The sequence below is a fragment of the Microsporum canis genome, genomic scaffold, assembly GCF_000151145.1.
Source record: "Microsporum canis CBS 113480 supercont1.7 genomic scaffold, whole genome shotgun sequence".
Lineage (NCBI taxonomy): Eukaryota > Fungi > Ascomycota > Eurotiomycetes > Onygenales > Arthrodermataceae > Microsporum > Microsporum canis.
In genome coordinates, this window is record NW_003299163.1 from 1,860,937 (window position 1) to 1,884,487 (window position 23,551).

The following is a 23,551-nucleotide window of genomic DNA, read 5'->3' on the forward strand; positions in this document are numbered from 1 at the left end:
GTCGCCCGGTGCAGCTGTCGATGTACGTCTACTCGATGCTGGCGCTGGGGCTGACCGTCTTCCTGACGCCGTACATCAGGAAGCAGGCACCACTGCAGTGTCTGGCCCTGGCGTGGTTCTACCTCATCGACAGCATCGTCAACGCCGCGTACACGGCCCGGGTTCGCCGTGACCTGGTTCCAGATGATCTCCGAGCCCGGGGTGGCTGCGTCGAGGGGTGTTGGGTTTGCTGGTCGACGGGTGCTGGACAGACGGTACAGCGTGTCGCCGGTGACGGTTGGCATTGACGCAGAGGGCATGCCTGTGTCGTCGTCGTCGTCGTCGTCGTCCACGAGGAGTAAGAGTGCTGGATCGGCGCTGGAGGACGGGATGCTGCAGCCCGAGAGCCTGCCCAGCCTGGCCATCATCTGCGTGCTGTGGATGGTGCGGCTGTACTTTGTCTTTGTGATGATGGCGTTTGCCAGACAGTGTCTGAAGCTGCATGCGTTCTACCGCCGGAGCCAGGGCTCCTCCAACCAGGCCGGCTGCGTCTCGCACAGCCGCAGCGCGTCTACCTCTACGGCTGGGAATGCGGACTTTGAGCCCAACCCGTTCACGGCGGACGGTCCGGACGGCCAGGGGTGGAAGGGCAAGCTGGGTCGTGCCATGGTGTCGGTGGGCAGCGGCTACTGGCTCGACCGCAACGACGACGACGACTGGATGTTTGGCGTGGACAGGCGGTTCAACTCGAGCTACCGGATGGTTCCCACGGAGAGCAGCGGGCCCGTCGAGCGGGAGAGACGTCGACGGTCGGGTACGGGCCCGCCCATGCCTGCTCCTGGGGTGCTGCAGGCCGTCGTCGTGCCTCTGACGCCGTCGACGACGCAGCCTCACTCTGTGCCGCAGTCCCCGTCGACCTATCGACCCGTCCCTCCGCTGAAGCTCTACCAGCAGTCTGACGAGAGGGAGTTCTAGCCTGGATCACACATATATACATCCAACCTACACTATATACAACCACTCTGTACATCGACAACTTCTATATTATATCTTGGGCAAACAGCATGGCGAACTGGGCTACCAACCACTTTTGACATTCGTTCACGGCGTTACGGGCCATATCTTGTCTCTCTTCTTCGTCTATGATCATACTTATACGATTATATCATGCGGCTCTATCATCTATCCTGTTATCTACATCATCTACATCTTACCGTCTCCACTGTAGAACTGCGGCCTGACAAATCAACTCTTATCAATAAGTAATACGCAGACCAAGACTCTTTGATCCTTCTTCTGCCTTTTACTAGTTTACATCTAAAAGATGGGCCGAGGAAGACGATCACGCAATAGAACAGGCAAATGCCGCATTGTCGATTCTTTGCTGCTTTTCTTCTCGTCCGAGAATCCTTCTTGATAGAAGAAGTAGTAAGAAGAAGTAAGAAGAAGTAGAGTAGAAGAAGTACATAGTAAGAGAGAGAGAAAGAAGTACATAGAAGTAGTAAGTGAGTAAGAAGTAGAAGTGAGTAAAGAGTTTGCACTGTTTGCAGATGTCGTGATCAAAGTCACCTGATTAGGAAAGTCGACGAGCTTCAAGAGAAAAGTCGAAGTTTTTGGTCTTTTTCTTCTCTTCTTCTTCTTCTCTTGATGCTCATCCTCAGTTGTTGTTGGTGTTGGTGATATCAAGTGCTAGAGGTGAGTGAGTTGGCGTGGTGGTGGTTCGTGTGGTAGACATGCTGACCGGGTTATAGATCTATAGCACAGCTCCGGGGAGAGCCCGAGTGAAAGCAGCCATTGACGCAGACATGGCGAGCATAGCAACAGCTGGAGAAGCTGGTACGTCTCTGAGGGGCTCGTTTGTCGAGAGGAGTGCTTCTGTGCTCTTCCGTTGATTCTTTGTGGTCGAGATATATAGATGGAGACTGACTGCTGATAGTGGCAAGGGTTGCGTATCTCTCCAGTGACGTCGTGCTCTCTGTCCAGCCGACCCTGGAGAGAGACTCCATCTTCTCCGGCACGCTCAACAGGTTGGCTGTCGAGCAGGCCAAGGGAGCTCTCTCTGAAGCCTGTCCGGAGGTGAGTCCTATACCCTAGCGTACCTGACCAAGCCACTGATGTAGCTAGGTACGGGCGGTACGGCACAATGAAGACCCCCTGCTGTCGGCATACTATCCCCTGCAGAACGGCCAGACGGTCTCGGTGACAACCAGCTCGACCGTCCTGCTCCCCGCCATCCCCCACCTCTACAGGCTGGCAAACTACCCCATAGTCATCCACGTACACCTGGAGCCCACCGAGTTCGCGGACTTCTCCGTCATAAGCTCGATCCGGCAGTGTGGCTTCTCCTTCTTGCACTCAGAGACCCTGCAGGAGGCCCATGACATCGCTCTCACCGCACACGCCCTCGCCCTGACGTCCGGCAAGGGGGTCGTCCACTTCTTCGACCTGAGGAACTCGAGCAAGGACGAGCCCGTTGTGGCGGAAGACGTCGGGCTGGTAAGAGATATCCTCCAGGTCAGCGCCGTCAGAGCTACCCACTCGCCCGAGGATGTCCCCCAGACCATCTACGCGGACTCGGGGCGGGTTGCCATCGTCTCTGATCAGGGGTTCGGAGGCCCGGTGGTCAGTCCTGCGGCAGCAACTCCAGCAACAGCTTCTACCGCCGCACTACCTATTCCATCCGCAGTCCCCAGCGTCGACCCCTCTTCCGTTGGCTCGTCGCGGAGAGGGAGTATCATCGACAGCCATGTCCCCAGCTCGTCGGCCACCACCGTCGAGACGGTCACCACTCGCCCGGTCGACGCCTCGGACATCTTCCAGATAGTAAACATAATCTGGGACGCCTTTGCAGCCCGCGTTGGCCGACAGTACCATGCCATTGAGTACTCCGGTCCGGAGGACGGGAAGCTGGCCGTGTTCATCTTCGGATCGACTGGAGTCTTCGTGGATGTCCTAAACGACCCGGCTCAAAGTGCCGACTTTAAGGACGTCGGAATCATCACCGCCAGGCTGTACCGGCCTTGGATAGGCAGCCAGATCCTCAGGGCCATCCCGGACTCGATCGAACGCATAGCCGTGCTGGAACAGGTCCGCAAGACCACAAGATGGGGCCCGTCCTTCCTAGATCTCCTGTCCAGCATATCACAGCCACCATCCGGCGTCAGACAAGCACCGTCCCTGGTCGGCTACAGGCTTGGATACATAGAGGCAGCAACCGCATCCCAGGCGCTCAGGGGCATCATCCAGAATCTAACCCTGGACGCTCCGGTCCAGAACCTCGACGTTGGCGGCGAGTCCGTTCCATTACCGGCAATCCAGCTTGAACAGCCAGAGAACGAGAATGCATACACCAAGATACTGAACCAACTGTTCAGCGACCGCCTTTACATTGCCAACCGGCTGGGTTCGCAGGATGCAGACATTTCTGCGACCATCTCTGCCTCCCCCGAGTACGGGTTTGGCTCTCTCCTGGCCAGAAAGGAACGACGTACCCAGCTCAAGCAAGAGGTCGAAGACGCCGTACGTGCGAATGGTTTCGCCAACGAAGCATCGAAACAGCTTCTGTCCAAGTGGGCGTTGAACGAGGCAAACCCCGTCAAGGCTAACCAGATCGCTCCCGATCTCATCTCTGCCTTAACGGCCGACGGTTCCAGCCCGGCGGAAGAACTGCTCCAGTCAAAGGAGCTCTTCTACAAGGAGTCTCAATGGCTAATTGGCTCTGATGCGTGGGCTTATGACCTTGGAAACTCCGGAGTGCATCACGTTCTCGCGTCTAATGAAAACGTCAACATGCTCATAATCGACTCCCAGCCGTACTCCCAGCGTACCGCGGCCGATCCCACACGGCGCAAGAAGGACATTGGCCTGTACGCGATGAATTTCGGCCATGCATACGTCGCTTCGGTCGCCGTGTACAGCTCCTACACCCAGGTTCTGCAGGCAATCGCAGAGGCGGAGCAGTTCAACGGACCATCCGTCGTCGTTGCCTATCTCCCCTATTTCAAAGAGAGCGACTCGCCTCTCACTGTCCTGCAAGAGACCAAGAAAGCAGTGGAAGCGGGTTACTGGCCGCTCTACAGATGGAACCCAGAAAACGCCGAAAAGGGAGAGCCAAACTTCTCGCTGGATTCGGAGAGGATCAGGAGAGAGCTGGAACAATTCCTTCACCGAGATAACCAGCTCACCCAGCTGATGAACCGAGAACCCAAGTTCGCTGCAAGCTTGTCCGAGTCGTACGGTAGTGAAGTACGAGCGCTGAAGAAGAGAGCTGCAAAGAATGCCTATGAGCAACTCATGGAAGGGTTGCTCGGCGCTCCCCTGACAATTCTTTTCGCCTCTGATAATGGGAACGGGGAGAACTTGGCCAAGAGATTGGGTAATCGCGGGAAAGCCCGTGGCCTCAAGACCATGGTGATGGCCATGGATGATTATCCCATCGAAGATCTGCCATCGGAGGAGAACATTGTTCTGATCACCAGCACGGCAGGCCAGGGAGAACTGCCACAGAATGGACGTGGGTTCTGGGAAGCCGTCAAGAGCGCAGGCGACCTCGACTTGAGCTCTATCAAGTATTCCATCTTCGGCCTGGGTGACAGTCATTACTGGCCGCGAAAGGAAGACAAGCTGTACTACAACAAACCCGCTAAGGATTTGGATGCCCGCCTTTCGTTCCTTGGAGGTAAGAAGCTGACAGATATCGGCCTGGGAGACGACCAGGACCCAGACGGTTACCAAACCGGTTATCAAGAGTGGGAGCCAAGGCTCTGGCAGGCTCTCGGAGTAGACAATGTCGAGGGTTTGCCTGACGAACCGGCACCTCTGACCAATGAAGATATCAAAATCCAGTCAAACTACCTCCGTGGAACCATTGCTGAGGGCCTCCGCGACGAGTCTACCGGTGCTCTTGCAGAAAGCGACTTGCAACTGACCAAGTTCCATGGTACTTACATGCAAGATGACCGAGACCTGAGAGAGGAGCGAAAAGCCCAGGGGCTCGAGCCAAAGTACAGTTTCATGATCCGCTGCCGTCTCGCTGGTGGTGTTGCGACACCCTCGCAGTGGCTGCAGATGGACGAGATCAGTAGCGCGCAGGGCAACGAGACGATGAAGCTCACCACTAGACAGACATTCCAGTTCCACGGTGTTGTCAAGGGGAAGCTTAGAGCCGCCATGCAGGCGATTAACCGCGCTCTGATGTCCACTATCGCTGCCTGTGGAGACGTAAACAGAAACGTCATGTGCAGCAGTCTTCCTGAGCTGTCAGCATACCACCGTGAAGTCCATGCCGTTTCAAAGCTTATAAGCGACCATCTTCTCCCAGCAACCACTGCCTATCATGAGATCTGGCTCAAGGATGAGAATGATAAGAAAGTGCAGGTTGCTGGAGATGCCGTCGTTGATCATGAGCCGCTGTATGGCCCGACATATCTCCCTCGAAAGTTCAAGATCACAATCGCCATCCCACCACATAACGATACGGATGTCTATGCCCATGATATCGGCCTTATCGCTATAAAAGGTGCAGACGGCCATTTGGAAGGATTCAACGTCCTGGTTGGTGGTGGTATGGGTGTCACTCATAACAATAAGAAGACATATCCTCGAACGGGCAGCATGTTGGGTTATGTTCCTGCCAAGGAAGCCCATATCGTATGTGAGAAGATCATGCTCGTGCAGCGTGATCATGGTGATAGGAAAAACCGTAAACATGCTCGAATGAAGTACACAGTCGATGACATGGGCGTGGAAGTCTTCAAGGGAAAAGTAGAAGACCTTCTGCCTGTCGGTCTCCGGTTCGCAGAGCCCCGTCCGTTCAAGTTCGATTCCAACGTGGACACATTCGGTTGGATCAAGGATGAAAAGGGCCTCAACCACTTCACTTGCTTTATCGAGAACGGCAGGGTAGAAGACACTTCTGACTTCCTCATGAGAACCGGTCTGCGTGAGATTGCAAAGCTGAACAAGGGAGAATTCCGTCTCACCGGAAACCAGCATGTCATTATCTCCAATATCAAAGATGAAGACCTGCCAGAGGTCAAGGCACTCATGGCCAAGTATAAGCTCGACAACACTTCGTTCAGCGGCCTTCGCCTCTCGTCCTCGGCCTGCGTTGCTTTCCCAACATGCGGCCTTGCAATGGCCGAGTCAGAGAGATACCTGCCTATCCTCATAACGAAGGTCGAATCGTATCTTGAAGAAAACGGTCTTTCCAGGGAAAGCATCGTGATGAGGATGACTGGCTGCCCTAACGGATGTGCTAGGCCCTGGCTCGCGGAAGTTGCCTTTGTGGGTAAGGCATATGGAGCGTATAACATGTACCTTGGCGGAGGATACCATGGCCAACGGTTGAACAAGTTATACCGTTCTTCTATCAAGGAAGCGGAAATACTCGAGATCATGAAGTCCCTACTTAAGAGATATGCCCTCGAACGAAACACAGAGGGAGAGCAACCAGAGAGATTCGGTGACTGGTGTATCCGTGCTGGCGTGATCAAGGAGACCACTGAAGGGAAAAACTTCCACGAAGGGGTAAGTTGACCAGTACCACTCTCCTTCTCGGCATCTTGCTAACCAGGCCGTGCCTACAGGTTGCTGAAGACGAAGAGTAAAAGCAATGCTTGGGTATTCTAATTATTCTTTTATTTCCATGTAATAGAACCAAAAGGCGGTTTGCTTCGGGCTTCTGTATACATATCATTTCTTGCCTGTCTTTTTTCTCTCATGTTATTTCAGTCTTTGCTGCATATGGAGGTATACTCGGGGAATATTTAACGACTAGAAAACGAAGCGTATGCCTTGAAATCTGTTCGTGTCAAGAGAAGAAAAGACGTTTTATGTTTTGAAGACGAAGAGGGCGCTTAGCGTCTTGGCGTGAAGATGGCAGATTGATAAGAAAATTGATAACTAAAGTGTAAAAAATACAACCAGCAGCAACGATATCAAGAATATAGCATTTAATATCCTCTGAATGAGCATTGGAAGCTCGGATATCCTTTACTGAGGAATCGTTTATACCCAGTTTACCTCACAATGTTTCGTAAGTTTCATAGAACAAGCTGACCTCTTTCCTAAGAGTCATCCATGGGTTAACCATCGTACATTTGAAGCCGCTGAGAGTCAGGAAGACGATGACCCGATCACCGCATCATACGATATATTCATAACCGACTCGCAGATCCGACGATTACTCCTTCAATACCCCGACCGCCCCGCCGACCAGCCGTACAATGACGCTATGGGACAAAAACCGCTCGAATTTCGATTAAAGCCCAAAACCGGACTGGTAGAAATAGACATACCTATAGACACGGTGGTAAATTACGATGAAACAAAAGGTCTAAGATACGGCAATGCGTTGGCGAAGAGCCGTATCACGCAGGAGAACGGAACGCATGGGATGGCGGGGGGATTTAATACAAATGGGGGCGGTATTGGGAAACTAAAATCGGAGCCCTCTATAGCTGATGATATGAATGTTTATATGGATCTGGATGACGATGATAAGAGGGCGGGGGTTAAGATGAGCACACAGGTTTTGGGGGGTAGGATAAAAAAGCCCGTGGATGGTGACCCGGTTTATATGCTGGCTGCTTTCAGGGACAGTAAGTGTTTCCATCTACCTTTTTGGTGTGTGTGATGAGTGTGTTTAGCTAACTGGCTGGCTATCTTAGATGAACTTCATCTCGCACCTTTGGAGGCCGTAGTACAGCTTCAGCCCCAGCTACATCATATAGATGCCTTCGACGAAGTAGCCGTGAAGAGCAAGGCTATGGCAAAAGCCAAGAAAGATATGGACGATGATTCCACCAGCAGAAGCGCCGCGATGGAAGCACGAGCAATCGATATGAAAGTCAAATCTGCGGAGTCAGAGGGCGCCAGGGCAGTTGGAAACAACGAGCTACTGCTCAAGCTCTTTCAAGACGAGAAGTGGGAGAAGTACAGATGGATTGACGAAAATGTACTCCCTCTCTCTCTCTTTACATTTTGTGCAGATTGCTAATATTTATCTACAGGACCAAGAATCATGGGATAAATACGACGAATATATGTTTAATGAGGGCCTGGAAGAGCCCGTTCAGCTCCAGTCAGCAATCACCACGGAAGACTACCTGGACAGCATGAGTGCCCCGAGGGTTGATCCCACCAGGCCGGAAATGACTGGCTGGGCTATGAAGAGAAGACAGCAGAGACGGAGGGCAAGCAGTAGCTATAGGAAGGGGAGGCATCAAACTGAGGATGATGTTGACGATGATATATTCGTGGCCCAGATATAACTAGGCCAGGCTGCACAACTGCTATCACACAACTGCTATCATGCAACTGCTATCATCTAGGCCTCCAATGCTAGACTTAGAAGAAGATATAGTGTTATTCTTCCTCTATCTTTCATCTGCTTCTCTTCTGCCGGCCGGTCAATATATAACGGAACATTATTCTTCCACTCCGCAGTCACTTGGGTAAATTCCTTATTCGGACTAGCGTTACTCTCTATTACTAATACAACACGTGACTTCAGGGACGAAATTTTTCTGCTTCCAGAAAGTTTTTTTTTTGATCTTATCAATTTTCTTCGAGTTCTTCAAGTTCTTCCAGCGAGCTTCAAGGTGGGTTAAATGCGACCAGGCCTTTTCTTTTCTTTCTGTATTCTCTTGTTTTATTAATTGATAACCCTGATGTTGTTTATTTGCTTGTTTCCCGAGTATTATTACCTTTAATTCTTTTTTAATTCACTCCTTTCGTCCTCAGCCATGCTCTCCAGAGTAGCCCACAGAAAACATGCCCTTTACAGGCTACAACGATCTCATGAACACCTAGTGCTTCCCTGGCTATGCCCAGCGCTTTTACGATCCCAGTTGACGACAAAATGCGGCCCAATCCGTCCAATTGCGAAGCAAAATGTGACCTCGACCATTGGGCACCCGTCCTCCCGTACTCTCGCGACGGTGAGATGGGGAGTAATGGACGATCCCCAATCGACATATATCCCGTTCGAAGGCATGGATGCATATAAGCCTGTGAGAGAACCGGATACGCTACCCCCTCAATTCACCTCTCGGCCTCCGCTGTCTGACCCGTCAGATCCGATGGATCGGGACGCTTCGTCTGTTATTATCCTCAATCCCCTCCTATCCTCGAAGCCGGCCTCGTTACGGAAAATAAAGAGTATTGGTGGCGATCTTGACGAGATGCTCATCAATCTTGACGTTAGCTTATCGGCTGGAATGTTTAAACGTGCCAGTCTCCTGCTCCGTCGTCTTGCTGCCGCATATCCTCAGAACTCTCCAGAGCTGCTAGATCTCCACAACAAGTATCTACGATCTATGATTACTTATATGATTGTTAACCGGCAACCAAATCTTGTGTGGTACGCGCAAAGATGGTATGAGGTCGATATGGGGCTGTTATCGGTTAAGCCGGATGCTGTTACTCTTGCGTGGATGCTGCGAATGAGCTTGAGGATGTTGGCCGGGCCTAAACGCGAGAGAACCGTCCGAAGGTATTGGCAGTCTGCGGTATCGAGGGGCATTCATGAGGATATACTTCAGTCGTCAATCTTGCCTGAGTCAGAAATTGGATTGCTCTCTGAGGTATGTTAACAAACTGAGCCTTCTTGTTGATAATGGGTTGATAATGACAATGTCTAATGAATGGAAATAGATTTGCTTCCATGTCTCCGAAGCTCCCGCACGCAATGTTGAGCCCGATTTGGCAGGCCCAGATATGGAGCTAGATTTGAAGCCTAAGGTCACGGACGAGTCTGTACTGCCGCCGAACGAAGTCCTCAACACGGACCAGAAAGGAATGGGACTTCATTCTCTAAAGGACTCGCTGTCCCTGTTCAATCCGTCGACCGAGTTCGCACCGAAAAACCTTTGGGGACGAACGCCAGAAGAAAGAGAACTGAATAGGAAGCGTTTGAGACAAGAACAGCTTGAGAAAGACTCCTTAACATCGGCCATTGAACGCTGGAGAAAAGAGAGCGAGGGCGTCATCGGACAACGGCGTCAAGTCGAGGCAAGGCTAAACGCGTTCATGTACCAATGGTACCAGGGCGTTTTGGGTAAAATAAAGGAAGAATTGGAACTCGCCAAACGATCCGAGTCGAAAAAGAAGCTGACACCGGAAGAAAGCGAGCGATACGAATATATTCCATTCCTGCTGGCTATTGGCCCAAGCAAGCTGGCAGCAGTTACTATCCTGTCAGTGCTAGGATCTATTGGAAGCTCAGGGATGGACAAGGGCATCAAACTGAGCTCTCTCTTCACCCATATCGGTCGTGCTGTTAAGGACGAATATATTATCGAAACTACACGACAGTCGGCTGTTAACGAGGCCGAAACCGAGAACGAGGCTTACTATCTAAACAAGACATTCCGCCAGATGAAGGTATATAACTCAACAGGAAAGTTCAGGTCATACATGCAAAAGCATACGGAGGGCCGGCCTCCCGTCCACTGGCCAACATCTACTGAAATCAAGATTGGTGCCCTCTTATCCTCAATGTTATTCTCTACTGCCGAAATACCCACCTCCCACAAAGACCCAGTAACGGAAGAAGTTAGATATGTCAACGAGCCTGCCTTTCAACATGTTTACCAGCTACAAAAGGGACACAATGTTGGATACGTACAGCTTCATGAAAAAGTGGTAGAAAGGCTGCGAAAGGAGCCGTCTGGCAATTTACTGGCCAAACATCTCCCAATGGTCTCGCCGCCACGGCCGTGGGTATCAAACACCCAAGGTGGATTTTTGACCCAGCCCGTTCAAGTTGTACGGACTCGACACGATGATGCTCAAAATCAATACCTCCAAGCCGCATCAGAACGCGGAGACCTGGAAGAGCTTTATAAAGGTCTAACAATTCTTGGGAAAACAGGGTGGAAAATCAACCGTCCGGTTTTCGATGTCATGCTTGAAGCTTGGAATTCTGGAGAAGAAGTCGCCAATATCGTCGCAGCCAATCTTAATATTACGGAACCCGAAAAACCTGACGCAGATGACCGTGAAGCTGTAAAGGCCTACTATCGTGCGAAGACCCGTGCCGACAACAAAAAGATGGGTAATCACTCTCAACGTTGCTACTTGAATTTCCAAATGGAGATCGCTCGAGCATACCTCAATGAGTCGTTTTATCTTCCTCACAATATGGATTTCCGCGGACGGGCTTACCCTCTCCCTCCTTATTTCAACCAGATGGGAGCGGACAACTGCCGTGGCCTTCTCCTTTTCAGTGAGGGGCGAGTACTAGGCGAAAGTGGGCTCAGGTGGTTGAGAATTCACCTTTCGAATGTTTTCGGATTTGACAAGGCTAGTTTCCAGGAAAGAGAGCAGTTTTCCATCGATCACGTTGACGATATTCTCGACTCTGCCAATAATGGACTGAAGGGTAGAAGATGGTGGCTAAAGGCCGCGGACCCGTTCCAATGTCTGGCTGCTTGTGTAGAGCTGAAGAATGCTCTCAGCTTGCCTGATCCAACAAAATACGTCTCGCATCTCCCAGTACACCAGGATGGCTCTTGCAACGGCCTGCAACATTATGCTGCGTTGGGCGGTGATGCGATTGGTGCTCGACAAGTTAATCTCGAGCCTGGTGATCGGCCTTCCGATATCTACACTGCGGTTGCTGAGCACGTAAAGGCTTCTATCGCCAGCGATGCTAAAGCTGGCGATCCCATTGCAAAGTTAATGGACGGCAAAATAACTCGAAAGGTTGTGAAACAAACGGTCATGACAAACGTTTATGGTGTGACCTTTATTGGTGCCACCAGGCAGGTTCGACGACAGCTTGAAGATCACTATCCAGAGCTAGCGGAGACCGACGAGATATCAAAATGTGCGGTTCACGTTTCCCGTGCAATCTTCTCCGCCTTAAATTCCATGTTTAGCGGAGCACACGATATTCAGTTCTGGCTGGGAGACTGTGCGAACCGAATTACCCGCTCCCTCAATCCCAGCCAAATCGAGGAGATCCGCAAAGAGTTAGAAGCCCCATCCAAGACTGATATAGCAAAGAAGCTCAAATTCAACAATTCTGTTATCTGGACCACACCTTTAAAACTACCGGTTGTTCAGCCGTACAGAGAAGCGAAAACCCGCCAGATCCCGACCAGTTTGCAGCTCTGTACTATCAAAGACATCCGTGGAGCAAACGAGGTTAACCGTCGAAAGCAACTACAAGCGTTCCCGCCTAACTTCATCCACTCCCTAGATGCCACGCACATGATGCTCTCTGCTATCAAATGTGATGAGCTCGGCCTTAGTTTCTCCGCCGTCCACGATTCCTTCTGGACTCATGCGGGTGACATTGACAAGATGAACCGTGTTCTACGTGATGCATTTGTTCGCATGCATTCTGATGACATCGTCGGGAGGTTGGCCGCTGAATTAAAAGCCAGATACTCTAATAACCTTTACCTTGCCCAGCTCCGACCTAATACCCCCTTGGCTAAAAAGATCAAAGCCCTTCGCGCAGCCAAGGGACGACCAGGGAAGCAGGACAAGGTCTACGAGCTATTGGACGAGTACACACGCATCGAGCTGCTTAAATCGGAGGACCCGGCTGAACAAGAAAAGGGCCGAAAAATGGTCACTCCAGGCAGTCTATTTGCTGATACCGAGCATGCAGACGAGGCCCTGGTATCAGTGCAGTCTCTTGGTGTTGCTGGTATGGGACATGTTCCCCCTCCAGAAGAGCAGAAAGCACTAGAGGCTACACTGGCATCTGAGGACAGCTCATCGGCGGTCGATGCAGTTCACGACATCTCCGAAATGAAAGACCTCCAGGAATCCGAGGTCGATGTGGAACTGGCCACGACGCCAAAGAAGAAATCCAAGGCCAAGTCTGGCTCAGTCTGGGTTTGGCTGCCCCTGACATTCCGTGATGTCCCTCAAAAGGGTGAATTTGACGTCCGCCGCCTCAAAGAAAGCCAGTACTTCTTCTCCTAAATTATACCCCAGCTTCTAATTCTCCTACACGATTTTCGTCTCCCGCACTACCCTCAAAACCTGTACATAAGATTTCCTTCTACATCTCGCGGATGTTTGATTTATCTGTATTTTGGCCTGTATACCATGAGATCATCTCCTGCACTTGCATCTTTTGATTTTGTATTTTTATCTATCCTTTTCTTTTTCATGCGTCTCTGGGACTCGTTCGGTGTTGTATTGGTGTTTGGTGTTGCAAAGACATGAAGGTCGGATGTATACATACGCTATCTTGTGCCATAGTTTTCTCTTTCAGCCCCTTTTATACACTCATGGGCAGGTCAAGCCAGTTGACGGTCGAATATGACAACAAGACGAAGCACTCTCAGTGAACATGCATTTCATCACATTTACAAACGATTTACATTGAAAATATACCAAGAATATTATTATGACCTATAACTTGTATTTTTTCTTATTTATCAAGATAGGATGGCATTTGATTGACCTGGCTACCCCTGTGCAAACTGGATATCACACAGATGAAGATGACGGCCAAGTCGCACCCATATACCTTGATCGGTATGTTTCTTGTTCATACCATGCCCGAAATGCCTGAAATTCTTGAGATGCCCGAGATGCCCGAGATGCCTGGAATGCCCGGAATGCCCGAAAATACTCGAAATGCCCGAAATTCCCCGATATCATACTATTAATGAACGCATCTGCCGTTCTACTCAACGATCTGTTAGCATTGCAGTCAGGAAGACAGCCTTGACTTAACCACATACCACGCACTGCCAGCATCCCCATGTAGGCGGATCACAGTCTGTCGACACTGGTGTACATGCCCGGCCACAGCGTTCATCCTAGACAAGTTTGAGGGTTAGCAGAGCGCAGTCAGAGAAAGGCCGTGTAGAGAGCTGCCTTACCCAGCCTTCCACTCGGCGCAAGTTCGCCCCGTAGACACCAGATGACATGTAAAGGCCAGAAATAGCGGCGCAAATGAGCCCGTGAGTTTTCATGCTGACTCCGTCGTAAATGTTGAAGCCATTGCGTGGACGGAGCGCTTTTGGTAGAAGAGGATGAGCTGAGGGTTTATATAGCTGACTCTTCCCCCCTGCCGTCTATACAGATGTGAATTCTTTGTCTAGGACTCTTGGATTGCCCGATGCTGGTCATACTCGACGCCCTTGAGTGTTACAATGCGCGATGGACGGATTCTTGTGCGATGCTGGAGGGCTTCTGATTCCGTTTCCGTGTTTGCCTTGCATTGAAAAATACAGTACCACCAGTCTAGACCTGCTGCCTGGTTATTATTCATGTAGTCGAGCATGGAGTAGAGGTACATGTATACTTCTGGCCCGGTAAACGCCTTGTTCAGGGGTTTGCTAATCAGCTACGCCGTAACAGAGGGGGCTCAGGGGCTTCATGCTTGAGATACCCCAGACATTCATGCGAAAAGTGACTTCAGCGCATCACTAGCGCTATAGTTGACCAAATTCATAGGCTAGAATCTTCTCATTCACGGATATCTGGGGTGGCTGTGATGTCTTCTTGTTCATCTATAGGGAAAACATCAACATCCAAAATGATAATCACGGGACTTCACCAGGGCTTCACTTTCCACTTTGCTAGCTTCACGTTCTTTTTCTATTATTTTGTTTATTGCTTCTGCTCAAGGCTTCACTTGTTTCTGCCTGGAGAATGAATGAAGGGAATGAAGATATAAGATCTCCCAGCCGACCAACCTACAAGGGCAAACACATTTTCCTTTGACAAACTGCCCTTCTCTTATGCTCAACCTGTCAAACATAGCCCTGCCGTTATTGATAGCTGGCGTTTGTTTCCTTCGTACCCGGTGGTTCCTAGAACTCAAGGTAAGATAGACTCTCCCGTGTTTGTTGGTGACATCATCCCTTTCTGTTCGTACCATGGAACAAGGCGAGTCCAGAGGTATATAAGAGAGACTCCCGGAAGGAATGGAGATAGCACATATATGAACCTCTAGGCCTGACCATATATCTAGATCTCATCACGGAAAAAGTCACAAAAACACCCCTGTCGAAGCACGCGAGTCAAGATGTGCTACCGAAAATACTACAAGTACAAGTGCTGTGCCCTCGAGAAGAACATCGACTGGGTAGCCTGCGAAGACAAGCCACCAGGCCTAAACTGCCCTAAAGCCCAGGAGAACAACTGGCAAGGGCCGTACGCTCAGTACCAGGGCGAGATAGAGGGTCCTTGCTGGAACTGTATGTGGGCATCATACAACGACGGAGGCAAAGCCAAAAGAGAGTTTATAGAGAACTTTGGGAAACCCAAGCCAGGAGATGAGCCATGGGAGAGCGATGAGGATAGAAAGGACCAACGCATGGCTGGGGAAGACTGGTATTGGATCATGCGGAGGAGGCAGAAGAAGCAGCGGGAGCGAGAGAGGCGGAAAATGGCGGTGGACACAGCAAGGACGGCACATAGCACCGCACAGTGGCTCGAGGGACTTGAAGGGGAGGGAACATCCGGCAGCAGCACGCCCGGAATGTCCGGAAGCAGACCAGAGAGTCTACCAGAGACTCAGCCTGGAAGCAGACCTTCGAGCGGACATGGCATCCCACCGGCCGGGACTCATTCGCCGGTGAGGGTCCGTCTTAACTGAGAATTTTCAACCAAGTCATATATATTCTCTCTGCTCCTGGCCTGTCTTCTTCATCTTTTATTCATGATATCTTCCTACCAGGCCACAGGGAGCAGAGATAGTCTCGTCCTGAAGACCGAATCTTTACCTTTCATTCTTATCCCTAAGCCTCTTAGTTATGAAGTATCTCTAGAATGCATATGTTCCACTCACCGTCCATGAACCTGACTCCATATAGACGTCTTCATCGATCTTGTAACGACTGCTCACTCTACTTGTGTGCGTTTCATCATTTCGTAGTCGTATAAGTAAATCTGAGTGGAAAACCCCAACTTTTCCTTCCGCCGCGCCAAGAAGTCTTTATTCCACTTAAGCTTATCCGAGTTTCACATTAACGACTTCAACTTGAAGAAAACATCGTCAGTTTGCCTGTTCAGATGTAGGAATCTACCAGCATACAAGGACAAGGCACGATGCCTGTTGGGAGAACTACATCCATCTTATCACAGGCAAGATGGCGTCTGGCCTCTCAACGCAGACTGCCCCCGCATCGACAGCTACATCTAGCACCCCCATTTCTCCTGGATACCTATATCCCACGATACCATCTTCTCTCCTCTGTGGATGCAGCTAAGAAGCGATCTCAGGCATACGGTCATCTGCGGAACTGCAACCTTTGCCCGCGGCTATGTGGAGTGAACCGGTACGAGAAGACTGGCCACTGTCTTATTGGAGCCGAGACAGCAAAGGTCAATGTCATCGCGCCGCACTTTGGAGAGGAGCCCTGCATCCAAGGGTGGAATGGCAGTGGCTCGGTTTTCTTTTCCGGATGTAACCTGAGATGTGTCTTTTGCCAGAATCATGTATGTTTTTGACGACGACGGTGGTTCAATCGTATAGCTGACGAAATGCTAGGACATTGCGCATCAGCGGAAGGGATTCGACCTTACCCCTGAGGAGCTTGCTGAGTGGTATATGAAGCTACAAGAAGTCGGAAAGGTTCATAACATCAACCTCGTTACTCCGGAACATGTCGTTCCCCAGGTTGTCTTGTCGATTCTGCATGCACGAGAAATCGGGCTGAAGATACCGATTGTCTACAACACCTCTTCATTTGATTCTCTAGACTCGCTGAGGCTACTAGACGGGCTGGTAGATATATATCTCCCTGACTTCAAAGTATGGAAGGACAGTACTTCTAAACGACTGCTCAAGGCGGATAACTATACCGCCACGGCTATGGAAAGCATAAAAGCGATGCATGCCCAGGTTGGAGATCTATCTTTTACAGCAGACGGTGTCGCGAAGCAGGGGGTACTCCTTCGTCATCTTGTTATGCCCGGCATGGAAGATGAGGGGAAAGAAATCGTCAAGTGGCTTGCGAATAACGTATCGAAGGATATGTATATACATATCATGGAACAGTACCATCCGGATGCACATGTTGGAAAGAAGAGGAGGGGAAAGGGCAACGGTGTGGGGGAAGAGCAGGCAGTGCGGTATAGTGATATCAACAGACCTGTCACTGAAAGAGAACTTGGAGCTGTACAACTCGCAGCCAAGGATGCAGGCTTGTGGAGGTTCTGCGAACCCGCAGAACACGGCGGATTCCATCTCTAAGCCTATCAACCTGTACATAAATTGTAGAACTCAATTCCTGATCTCCTTTCCCTCTTTGGTTTCATCATCTTCTCCCGGCTTAGAATCTATTTCTGCAGGATACGGGATACTTCGAACGGTTATGATACTATCATTGGACAGTACATACGACATAACTCCTTTATATCTCGGAACACCCTTTGAAAATCACGAGCAGTCTTCTTCGAAAGTAGAAGGGAAGCAACCAAACCTAGGCTTCTCTTTGACCGCAATTTTGCATCAAAATGGAAGTTCCGGTATTGAACCGCAAGGAATAAAGCAGATTTCGACCATTCCAGTCCTCACCTTGGCCTCATTAGCTTGCGCATGGCAACGGCGAATGGGTCAGGGGTTCAAGAGTCAAGGCACATACTTGGTTCAGAGGGCTCAAAGCTGTTCTTGTAGTTCTTTACATAGTCCCCCAACTTAGACGATGATGGAGTGCTCTCAATACCATACTCGTTGTGGCCGTGGAAAGAGCCTGCGCATACCACGCATACAAATATTAATCCTCCTCAAACCTTGTCTAGCTCCATGGGTCAATAGTTTATCGCAAAAGAAAATCCTTAATCTTCATTAGACCGTCATTGTCACCCTCGATGGTCCCTGCTCTATCCTTCTCGACCCAGCCTCGAGTATATCCACCTCCAAAGTCAATAATCCATAAATCATCCTTGAAGTCAACCAGAACATTCGCCGGCTTCGCATCACCCCAGATAATCCCGGCATTATGTAAACGGTTCAGTGTGGTTGTCAGTTGGTTCGCCCACCTCTGCCTTTGAGCTCTTGGCGTGCTAGGCCGCAGGGCGCATTCTAATGTTATGCGACGACAGTCAACCCAAGAGAGCAACAGCCCCAAACACCGCGAGTTATCCTGAACAACGCCACACAAGGTAGGAACCTGCACCATCATACTGCGTTGCAAGTCCCCTATACGCTTGTAGCATTCGAGCTCACGGAGAGCACTCCTCTCTCCAGCGCCAAATAGCTTAAAGAAGCAAGTCCTCCCGTCCACGAGCACCTTCTCGGGGAGCTCGACGAGGGCACCCTCAGAGTTAGGATTATTGGGACAAATTTGTACTTGTACCGGCTGATATGAGTGGTACACTGAGCTGAGTTCATAGCCATGCAGATCAACTCCATGTGGTCTTTGTGATAAAGCTGGTTCGTCTGGGCAGGGGACGAGGGTATTATTGATTGCTAGAAGTGAATAGTAAAATATCTCTAGATTAAGATAGTCGTAGAGGGTATAACGCTGTCGTTTATCCGCACTTAGTTCGGCATCTCGAAATATTGGAAGGAAAGGCTCTATCGCCCAGTCTTGAAAATCGTCGATAGTCAGGCCGTCGACACTATCTTCCGCTTCCGCTACTTCAGCAAATCGAAGATATTGTTTTAAAATGGCGGGACAGCCACGGAGCTTATCAGGCAGCATAACGATGTAATAACACCTTCCGCTGCATCTCACAGTCATTTTAGATTCTTTTTTGAGGGTGTCAAACCAGAATTCTGTAATGGAGAATCGCGGCAACGAATTCATGATCGAATATATAGCAAAAAATATTAATGTTAGGGCGGATATAATGTTTTTATCTTTATGATAGAATTGGCAGACTGGAATGTACTGTTCTACTTATACTTAATAACTTGGTTGAGTACCTATCGTGTGACTGACTCACCTTGGATGGGCGATGCGACTAGTCGCGTTGGCATGTCGGGACACGTTAAGTAGCCCGACGTTCGAATCGTAAAGGAAATGCCGGCCGTCCATTCTATAAATGTGTGCCTTGCGGTAAATTTATCAGCTTCGATGACGAGCGCGGTAATCATCTGGTCAACCCCAAGTGTTACTGTGATGTACCAGGGAGGATGCAGATGGCGGGTCTGGAAAAAGATGTGCCCAGGGGCCTATGTCTGTAGACGAGATTAACACTAATGCTGTGAAGACCCTATAGAAAGACCACGGAATTAGTCGACTGATATTTACTGTAAAGTACACGTATAGCCTTTGCGTTGCGATGTGTAGACGCGATCAGCCCATCTGACGGAATTTCATCTCAAATGTACGGATACGATGCTCATGACTGAAGAACATCGTACTGTAGCCACATGGCTAGTAATGCTATAGCTAAAAGTTGAAGAAGAGATCAGTAGTACTCTGTACGTACAACGACTATATGCTGGGGAAAGATGGAGTACAATGTTCTCTTATCTAGGGTAGAATCTTTCTGGTGGCCTCGATATCCGTGTGCTTCTTCGTAGTGAAATGTTGCTAGAGGAAGACGAGGTACTGTCCTCCACCAACCGCCTACTGGCTTTGGACTTGAATATTCTAGATCTACGCGTGCGGTAGCGAGATTGCAGACAGCGATCATCGCATAATTTCGATGATTCAGATGCAGGGCTATGTCGAGGCCTACCGCCGCCCTCGTTATGCTTCATTCTTGAATTAACGGGACTTGCGTCTTGTGGCTGGCTCGCCGCCTCATCGGTGCCGTCAGCTTTATTGGTTCCTTCCGAGGATTGACGATGCTTCGCTATCTTGCGTCGTGCCTGTGTCTGTCTCTGGCGCCGCTTGCTCACATTTTGCTGCTGGGGTTGGCCTGCAACCTGTGCTGTTCGTTGCGACCTCGTCATCGGACGAGTGCTTGTTGAAGGAACGGTTATAAGGTCTGTCCGCAAAGCGTTACGCTCTCTGCTTCTGAATCTGCAGTATAGGGTCCGCAGAGTCCTGAGCCCTTCTTCAAGCCGACCACGTCTTCTAATGTACCCCGTGCTCCTGACCTGCCAGTATTCTTTCTGTTGTTTCGTGTAATCGCCTTCCTCGAGAGGTGTCAAGTGGACAATCTCGCCATACTCGCCACGCTCCTCCAGCAGGCGTATCGTGGCTTTCTCTTCCGCCAGCCGTTTCGCAAGCGCTAGCCGCTGTTCGGGCGTCCGCGTCCATGTTACGACGGCGGGGCCCTCCAGGGATTCAGCATTAAACCAGGTCATCGTTGCCCTAAATTCATCGAGGATTTGGGTAATCCGGCTTCGAAAATCCTCTCCAAAATGGCTGAGGACTTTTAAATCTTGATCTAGTATGTTCGGGGTCACCGAGTATTCGGAAAGCTTTGCGATTTGGGTCTCGCACTCGGTGATAACTTGGCGGAGCTCCCCCCTTTCCCGCTCCATCCGCTCCTTTTCTTCGTTTAACTCCCAGTTTGGGCTCCTTTCCCAGGGCGGTGTAGCGGGCTGACTGGTGCCAGCGGTCGACGGTTCCTTTATGGGCTTGGGTACCGGATGAGGATCCTCCAGCAGTCTCGCATTGACATGACCTAGTAGCGGCGGGAGAGAGTACGCGGTTCCAGAGATAAAAGACATGGAGGTATACTGAGAGGATTTGTGGCCTTATCCTGCCGCAGGGCGTGTGCCTCGTTAGAAGGAAGAAAATTCTAGGCTCCCCAAGTTATTTGGCGGATTTAACAAGTTGGCGTAAATTGTTGGAACATATATGTTCCGTGTCTTTGGGTACGGCTCGCCCATCTAATGGATGATCTCTTGTTGTCTGGCGGTTCTGAAATCAATCCTTGCATGCTCAGCGAAGCACGGCAGCCTATCATCTACAACCCACATGACGGAGATGAAGCAGCCTTGCAATAACACCTCGCCAGGGTTCTGGCGGTAATTATCCTTTAAAGAGGTCAAGATGACGGACATTCCCTCATCCAGATTGAACAGGAGAAGTTCGATATGCCTAAGCTCGACCTCACACAGACAGCGCTTATTATACAGGCCGCTAATGGCGCCGCGAAGGAGGCGCTGCGACTGCGACAGAACGAGCCCTACCATATTTACTCCGATATAAACATCACTGTTGGTGGCGAGCCTGTTGACATCGACCCTGAGAGCCGCGAATGTACGCCCGCCGTGCCCTCTGCGGAGTCTGAGCTCCACTTACGATTCGACAGCGAGATGAAAGACCCTTCCAAGGGCTGGACCTTTGGTATCAACAGTGCACAACAAAAGATGTGTGATATCTTACTAGGGGCCCGTGGTGACGTCCGGCGCAGCGGCAAGAAGATTAGCGCCAAACATTTCCGGATCTACTTCAATTTTCAGTCGGGGATCCTTGTGCTTCAAAACGAATCCCAACATGGTACCTCCTTACATATCAAAGGTGAAAATCTGGGTGAAATACGGCTTAAAGGTCGCGTGGGCCAGTCTCTCGACCCTACAAAGGTAACCGAAGTGACCGTGGCCGACCTCAACCTCCTGCTGTATCATCCAACTCTGAGTGATGTGCAGAAACTCCAGCACCAGGAAAACTGGCAAGCGTTTGCTGCAAGATGCAAATCCGCAATCCCTGGGCTCAGCCAGCTCGCCCTATCCTCTTCAGCAAGCACTAGACCACCGTCCCAGCGAGCAGGGCTGCGTAACGGATACTCTATGTATGACGAGATTGGTCGAGGGGAATTTGGGGTAGTTCGACGAGCTATTCAGTATCGCAGTGGGGCAGTGTATGCCGCAAAGGAGTTCTTCAGAGTTAAGAGTAAACAGGAGGCCCAAAACTTCTCGGAAATTGCTACACTTCAGCGCCTTTCGCATGTAAGTGCTCCATTGGTTCTAACAAAATACAGGGACGTATGAGCTTTCTATTGACAGTTTATAGCCGCATATTGTTGAATTTGTGGATGTGATTGTAGATCAAGCCGGCGTTGCGCTGATCATGGATTTTATGCCACTGGGTAACCTTAGAGATCAACATCGGCGCAAAAGGCTTTCCCGAAATGAGTTGAAAATTACCATCCAGCAGGTTCTAGCAGCGATTGCGTATCTTCATGGCATAAAGCTCGTCCATCGAGATATAAAACCGGAGAACATACTCCTAAAGGAGTGGGATCCCCCTATTGTTAAAATATCTGATTTCGGCCTAGCCACAAGAGATGGCTTTCTGACTACGGAATGCGGTACGAGAAAGTATGCGGCACCAGAGGTTTACATTAGCCAATACGATAAGAGCGTCGACATTTGGTCGACTGGTATAACCGCCTTGAGCATCGCACAGGGGCTTCCTGATGAGGAGGATGGGTTCGTTTATGGGGACTGGGCCGCAGAGGTCCAAAAAATAGTGGCTGCAGCACATAAAGAAAGAGGGGATCCCTTTCTTGAGTTATTGCGAGAGATGCTCCATATCAATCCCAAAGCCCGTCCGTCGGCAGAAGCTTGCGTATCTGACCCCCGCCTCGCGCTATCTCTGGGAGACAGCCAGTTTGAATTTGACCAACGGAATCATGACGCGTGGGAAGATTTGCCGACTGTAATGTTTAGTCCGACCAGTGTCATTCGTGACATACGAGGTAGCGAAGCGCCTACTAACCAAAGAAGATTCCGAAACAATGCCCGACCAGAGCAAGAGGCCGTGGTAGACACAACTGCAGATGCAACCGCAAAGGTAATACAGGGTGAATTCGTACCGAGCACCCTTGATGAACAATTATTTGCCCAGCTCCCGCCGGTGGTTCCTCTGGACTACACCATCCCCGAAGATATTTGTATTTGGAGTCGGAATTGTCAATTATCTGGTGTGCCCATTGCGAATGAAGCATTGTGTGAACCTCCAGAGGTTTGTCTTGTTATCCACATGTTGTCTAGAAGCGGTGCCGCTAACCTATATGGCTAGGCACTTCTTTTAGCACCTAATCATCCTCCACAACAGCATGACGGAAAAGTTCTTGGAAAGAGAACCCGTGGACAAGATTCTACAATCCACAAAGCATCCCCAACTAGCAATGAAGAACTTGGCATGATACAGCTTGAAATGTGGGTTAATCGTGATCGTAGCAAGGATCCGCCAAGGGCAATAAATTTAACCAAAATATGCTGGGCCCTTCACTTTTCAAGGGATATCATGAGGGCCTATTTAAAGAAAGGACGCTGTATATCTTATGTTATGAAGAGTGGCCGGGGTAGTGTGAAACAAGGGACCTACGTTAGCCTGCCCTCTGCTATCGCATTCATTGAGAAGTACCGGCCTGATTTGAAGGAGCTTCTGGATAATCTTAAGCGCATTAATGATGCTATAGATTAAAGATGTTGTACATAGGCTAAACCTTATTATATATATAACGAAAGAAATAATTTATAATTAATAACTTAGGGGTGAATCCGATATTGCAAGTTACTGTATATACTAACAGGAGGTGAAACTAGAGGGGTAAGTTGTAACTATATAGAGTGTGTCCCAATAAAGTTAGATTTCGGTGGATATAGGCAAATGACCCATAGGAATATAGATAGAAACAGCATAGGTAAACAGAAAGAGGTAGACATGTGAATATAAATTGAGTAGAATAACGTAAAACACACATAGTACCATCATGACATACAGCTCCC

General features: G+C 49.9%; 10 protein-coding genes across 10 annotated transcripts; 7 read left to right on the plus strand and 3 right to left on the minus strand.

Moving 5' to 3' along the window:
• Positions 1-20: 20 nt before the first annotated feature.
• On the plus strand, positions 21-954 carry MCYG_07899 (conserved hypothetical protein; the record flags this gene model as incomplete). The annotated part of the gene is made up of 2 exons (XM_002844070.1): positions 21-161; positions 184-954. The coding sequence occupies 2 exons, from the start codon at positions 21-23 to the stop codon at positions 952-954; spliced, it is 912 nt and encodes a 303-aa protein (XP_002844116.1).
• Positions 955-1,784: 830 nt separating this feature from the next.
• Positions 1,785-6,587, plus strand: MCYG_07900 (sulfite reductase beta subunit; the record flags this gene model as incomplete). Its single annotated transcript, XM_002844071.1, has 4 exons — positions 1,785-1,815; positions 1,916-2,055; positions 2,104-6,507; positions 6,567-6,587. The coding sequence occupies 4 exons, from the start codon at positions 1,785-1,787 to the stop codon at positions 6,585-6,587; spliced, it is 4,596 nt and encodes a 1,531-aa protein (XP_002844117.1).
• Positions 6,588-7,008: 421 nt separating this feature from the next.
• Positions 7,009-8,252, plus strand: MCYG_07901 (DNA-directed RNA polymerase III complex subunit Rpc37; the record flags this gene model as incomplete). The annotated part of the gene is made up of 4 exons (XM_002844072.1): positions 7,009-7,015; positions 7,086-7,580; positions 7,650-7,936; positions 7,992-8,252. The coding sequence occupies 4 exons, from the start codon at positions 7,009-7,011 to the stop codon at positions 8,250-8,252; spliced, it is 1,050 nt and encodes a 349-aa protein (XP_002844118.1).
• A 474-nt stretch (positions 8,253-8,726) lies between these two features.
• On the plus strand, positions 8,727-12,924 carry MCYG_07902 (DNA-directed RNA polymerase; the record flags this gene model as incomplete). The annotated part of the gene is made up of 2 exons (XM_002844073.1): positions 8,727-9,566; positions 9,637-12,924. The coding sequence occupies 2 exons, from the start codon at positions 8,727-8,729 to the stop codon at positions 12,922-12,924; spliced, it is 4,128 nt and encodes a 1,375-aa protein (XP_002844119.1).
• Positions 12,925-13,437: 513 nt separating this feature from the next.
• MCYG_07903 (uncharacterized protein) lies at positions 13,438-14,177 on the minus strand (the record flags this gene model as incomplete). The annotated part of the gene is made up of 4 exons (XM_002844074.1): positions 13,438-13,636; positions 13,702-13,772; positions 13,836-14,030; positions 14,088-14,177. 4 exons carry the CDS (start codon positions 14,175-14,177, stop codon positions 13,438-13,440), a joined length of 555 nt encoding a protein of 184 aa, XP_002844120.1.
• Positions 14,178-14,986: 809 nt separating this feature from the next.
• MCYG_07904 (uncharacterized protein) lies at positions 14,987-15,559 on the plus strand (the record flags this gene model as incomplete). The annotated part of the gene is made up of 1 exon (XM_002844075.1): positions 14,987-15,559. One exon carries the CDS (start codon positions 14,987-14,989, stop codon positions 15,557-15,559), a length of 573 nt encoding a protein of 190 aa, XP_002844121.1.
• Positions 15,560-16,011: 452 nt separating this feature from the next.
• Positions 16,012-17,158, plus strand: MCYG_07905 (pyruvate formate lyase activating enzyme; the record flags this gene model as incomplete). Its single annotated transcript, XM_002844076.1, has 2 exons — positions 16,012-16,401; positions 16,454-17,158. The coding sequence occupies 2 exons, from the start codon at positions 16,012-16,014 to the stop codon at positions 17,156-17,158; spliced, it is 1,095 nt and encodes a 364-aa protein (XP_002844122.1).
• Positions 17,159-17,723: 565 nt separating this feature from the next.
• Positions 17,724-18,767, minus strand: MCYG_07906 (conserved hypothetical protein; the record flags this gene model as incomplete). The annotated part of the gene is made up of 1 exon (XM_002844077.1): positions 17,724-18,767. The coding sequence occupies one exon, from the start codon at positions 18,609-18,611 to the stop codon at positions 17,724-17,726; it is 888 nt and encodes a 295-aa protein (XP_002844123.1).
• Positions 18,768-19,384: 617 nt separating this feature from the next.
• MCYG_07907 (uncharacterized protein) lies at positions 19,385-20,539 on the minus strand (the record flags this gene model as incomplete). Its single annotated transcript, XM_002844078.1, has 1 exon — positions 19,385-20,539. The coding sequence occupies one exon, from the start codon at positions 20,537-20,539 to the stop codon at positions 19,385-19,387; it is 1,155 nt and encodes a 384-aa protein (XP_002844124.1).
• A 369-nt stretch (positions 20,540-20,908) lies between these two features.
• MCYG_07908 (calmodulin-binding protein kinase) lies at positions 20,909-23,246 on the plus strand (the record flags this gene model as incomplete). Its single annotated transcript, XM_002844079.1, has 3 exons — positions 20,909-21,763; positions 21,828-22,781; positions 22,839-23,246. 3 exons carry the CDS (start codon positions 20,909-20,911, stop codon positions 23,244-23,246), a joined length of 2,217 nt encoding a protein of 738 aa, XP_002844125.1.
• Positions 23,247-23,551: the final 305 nt, after the last annotated feature.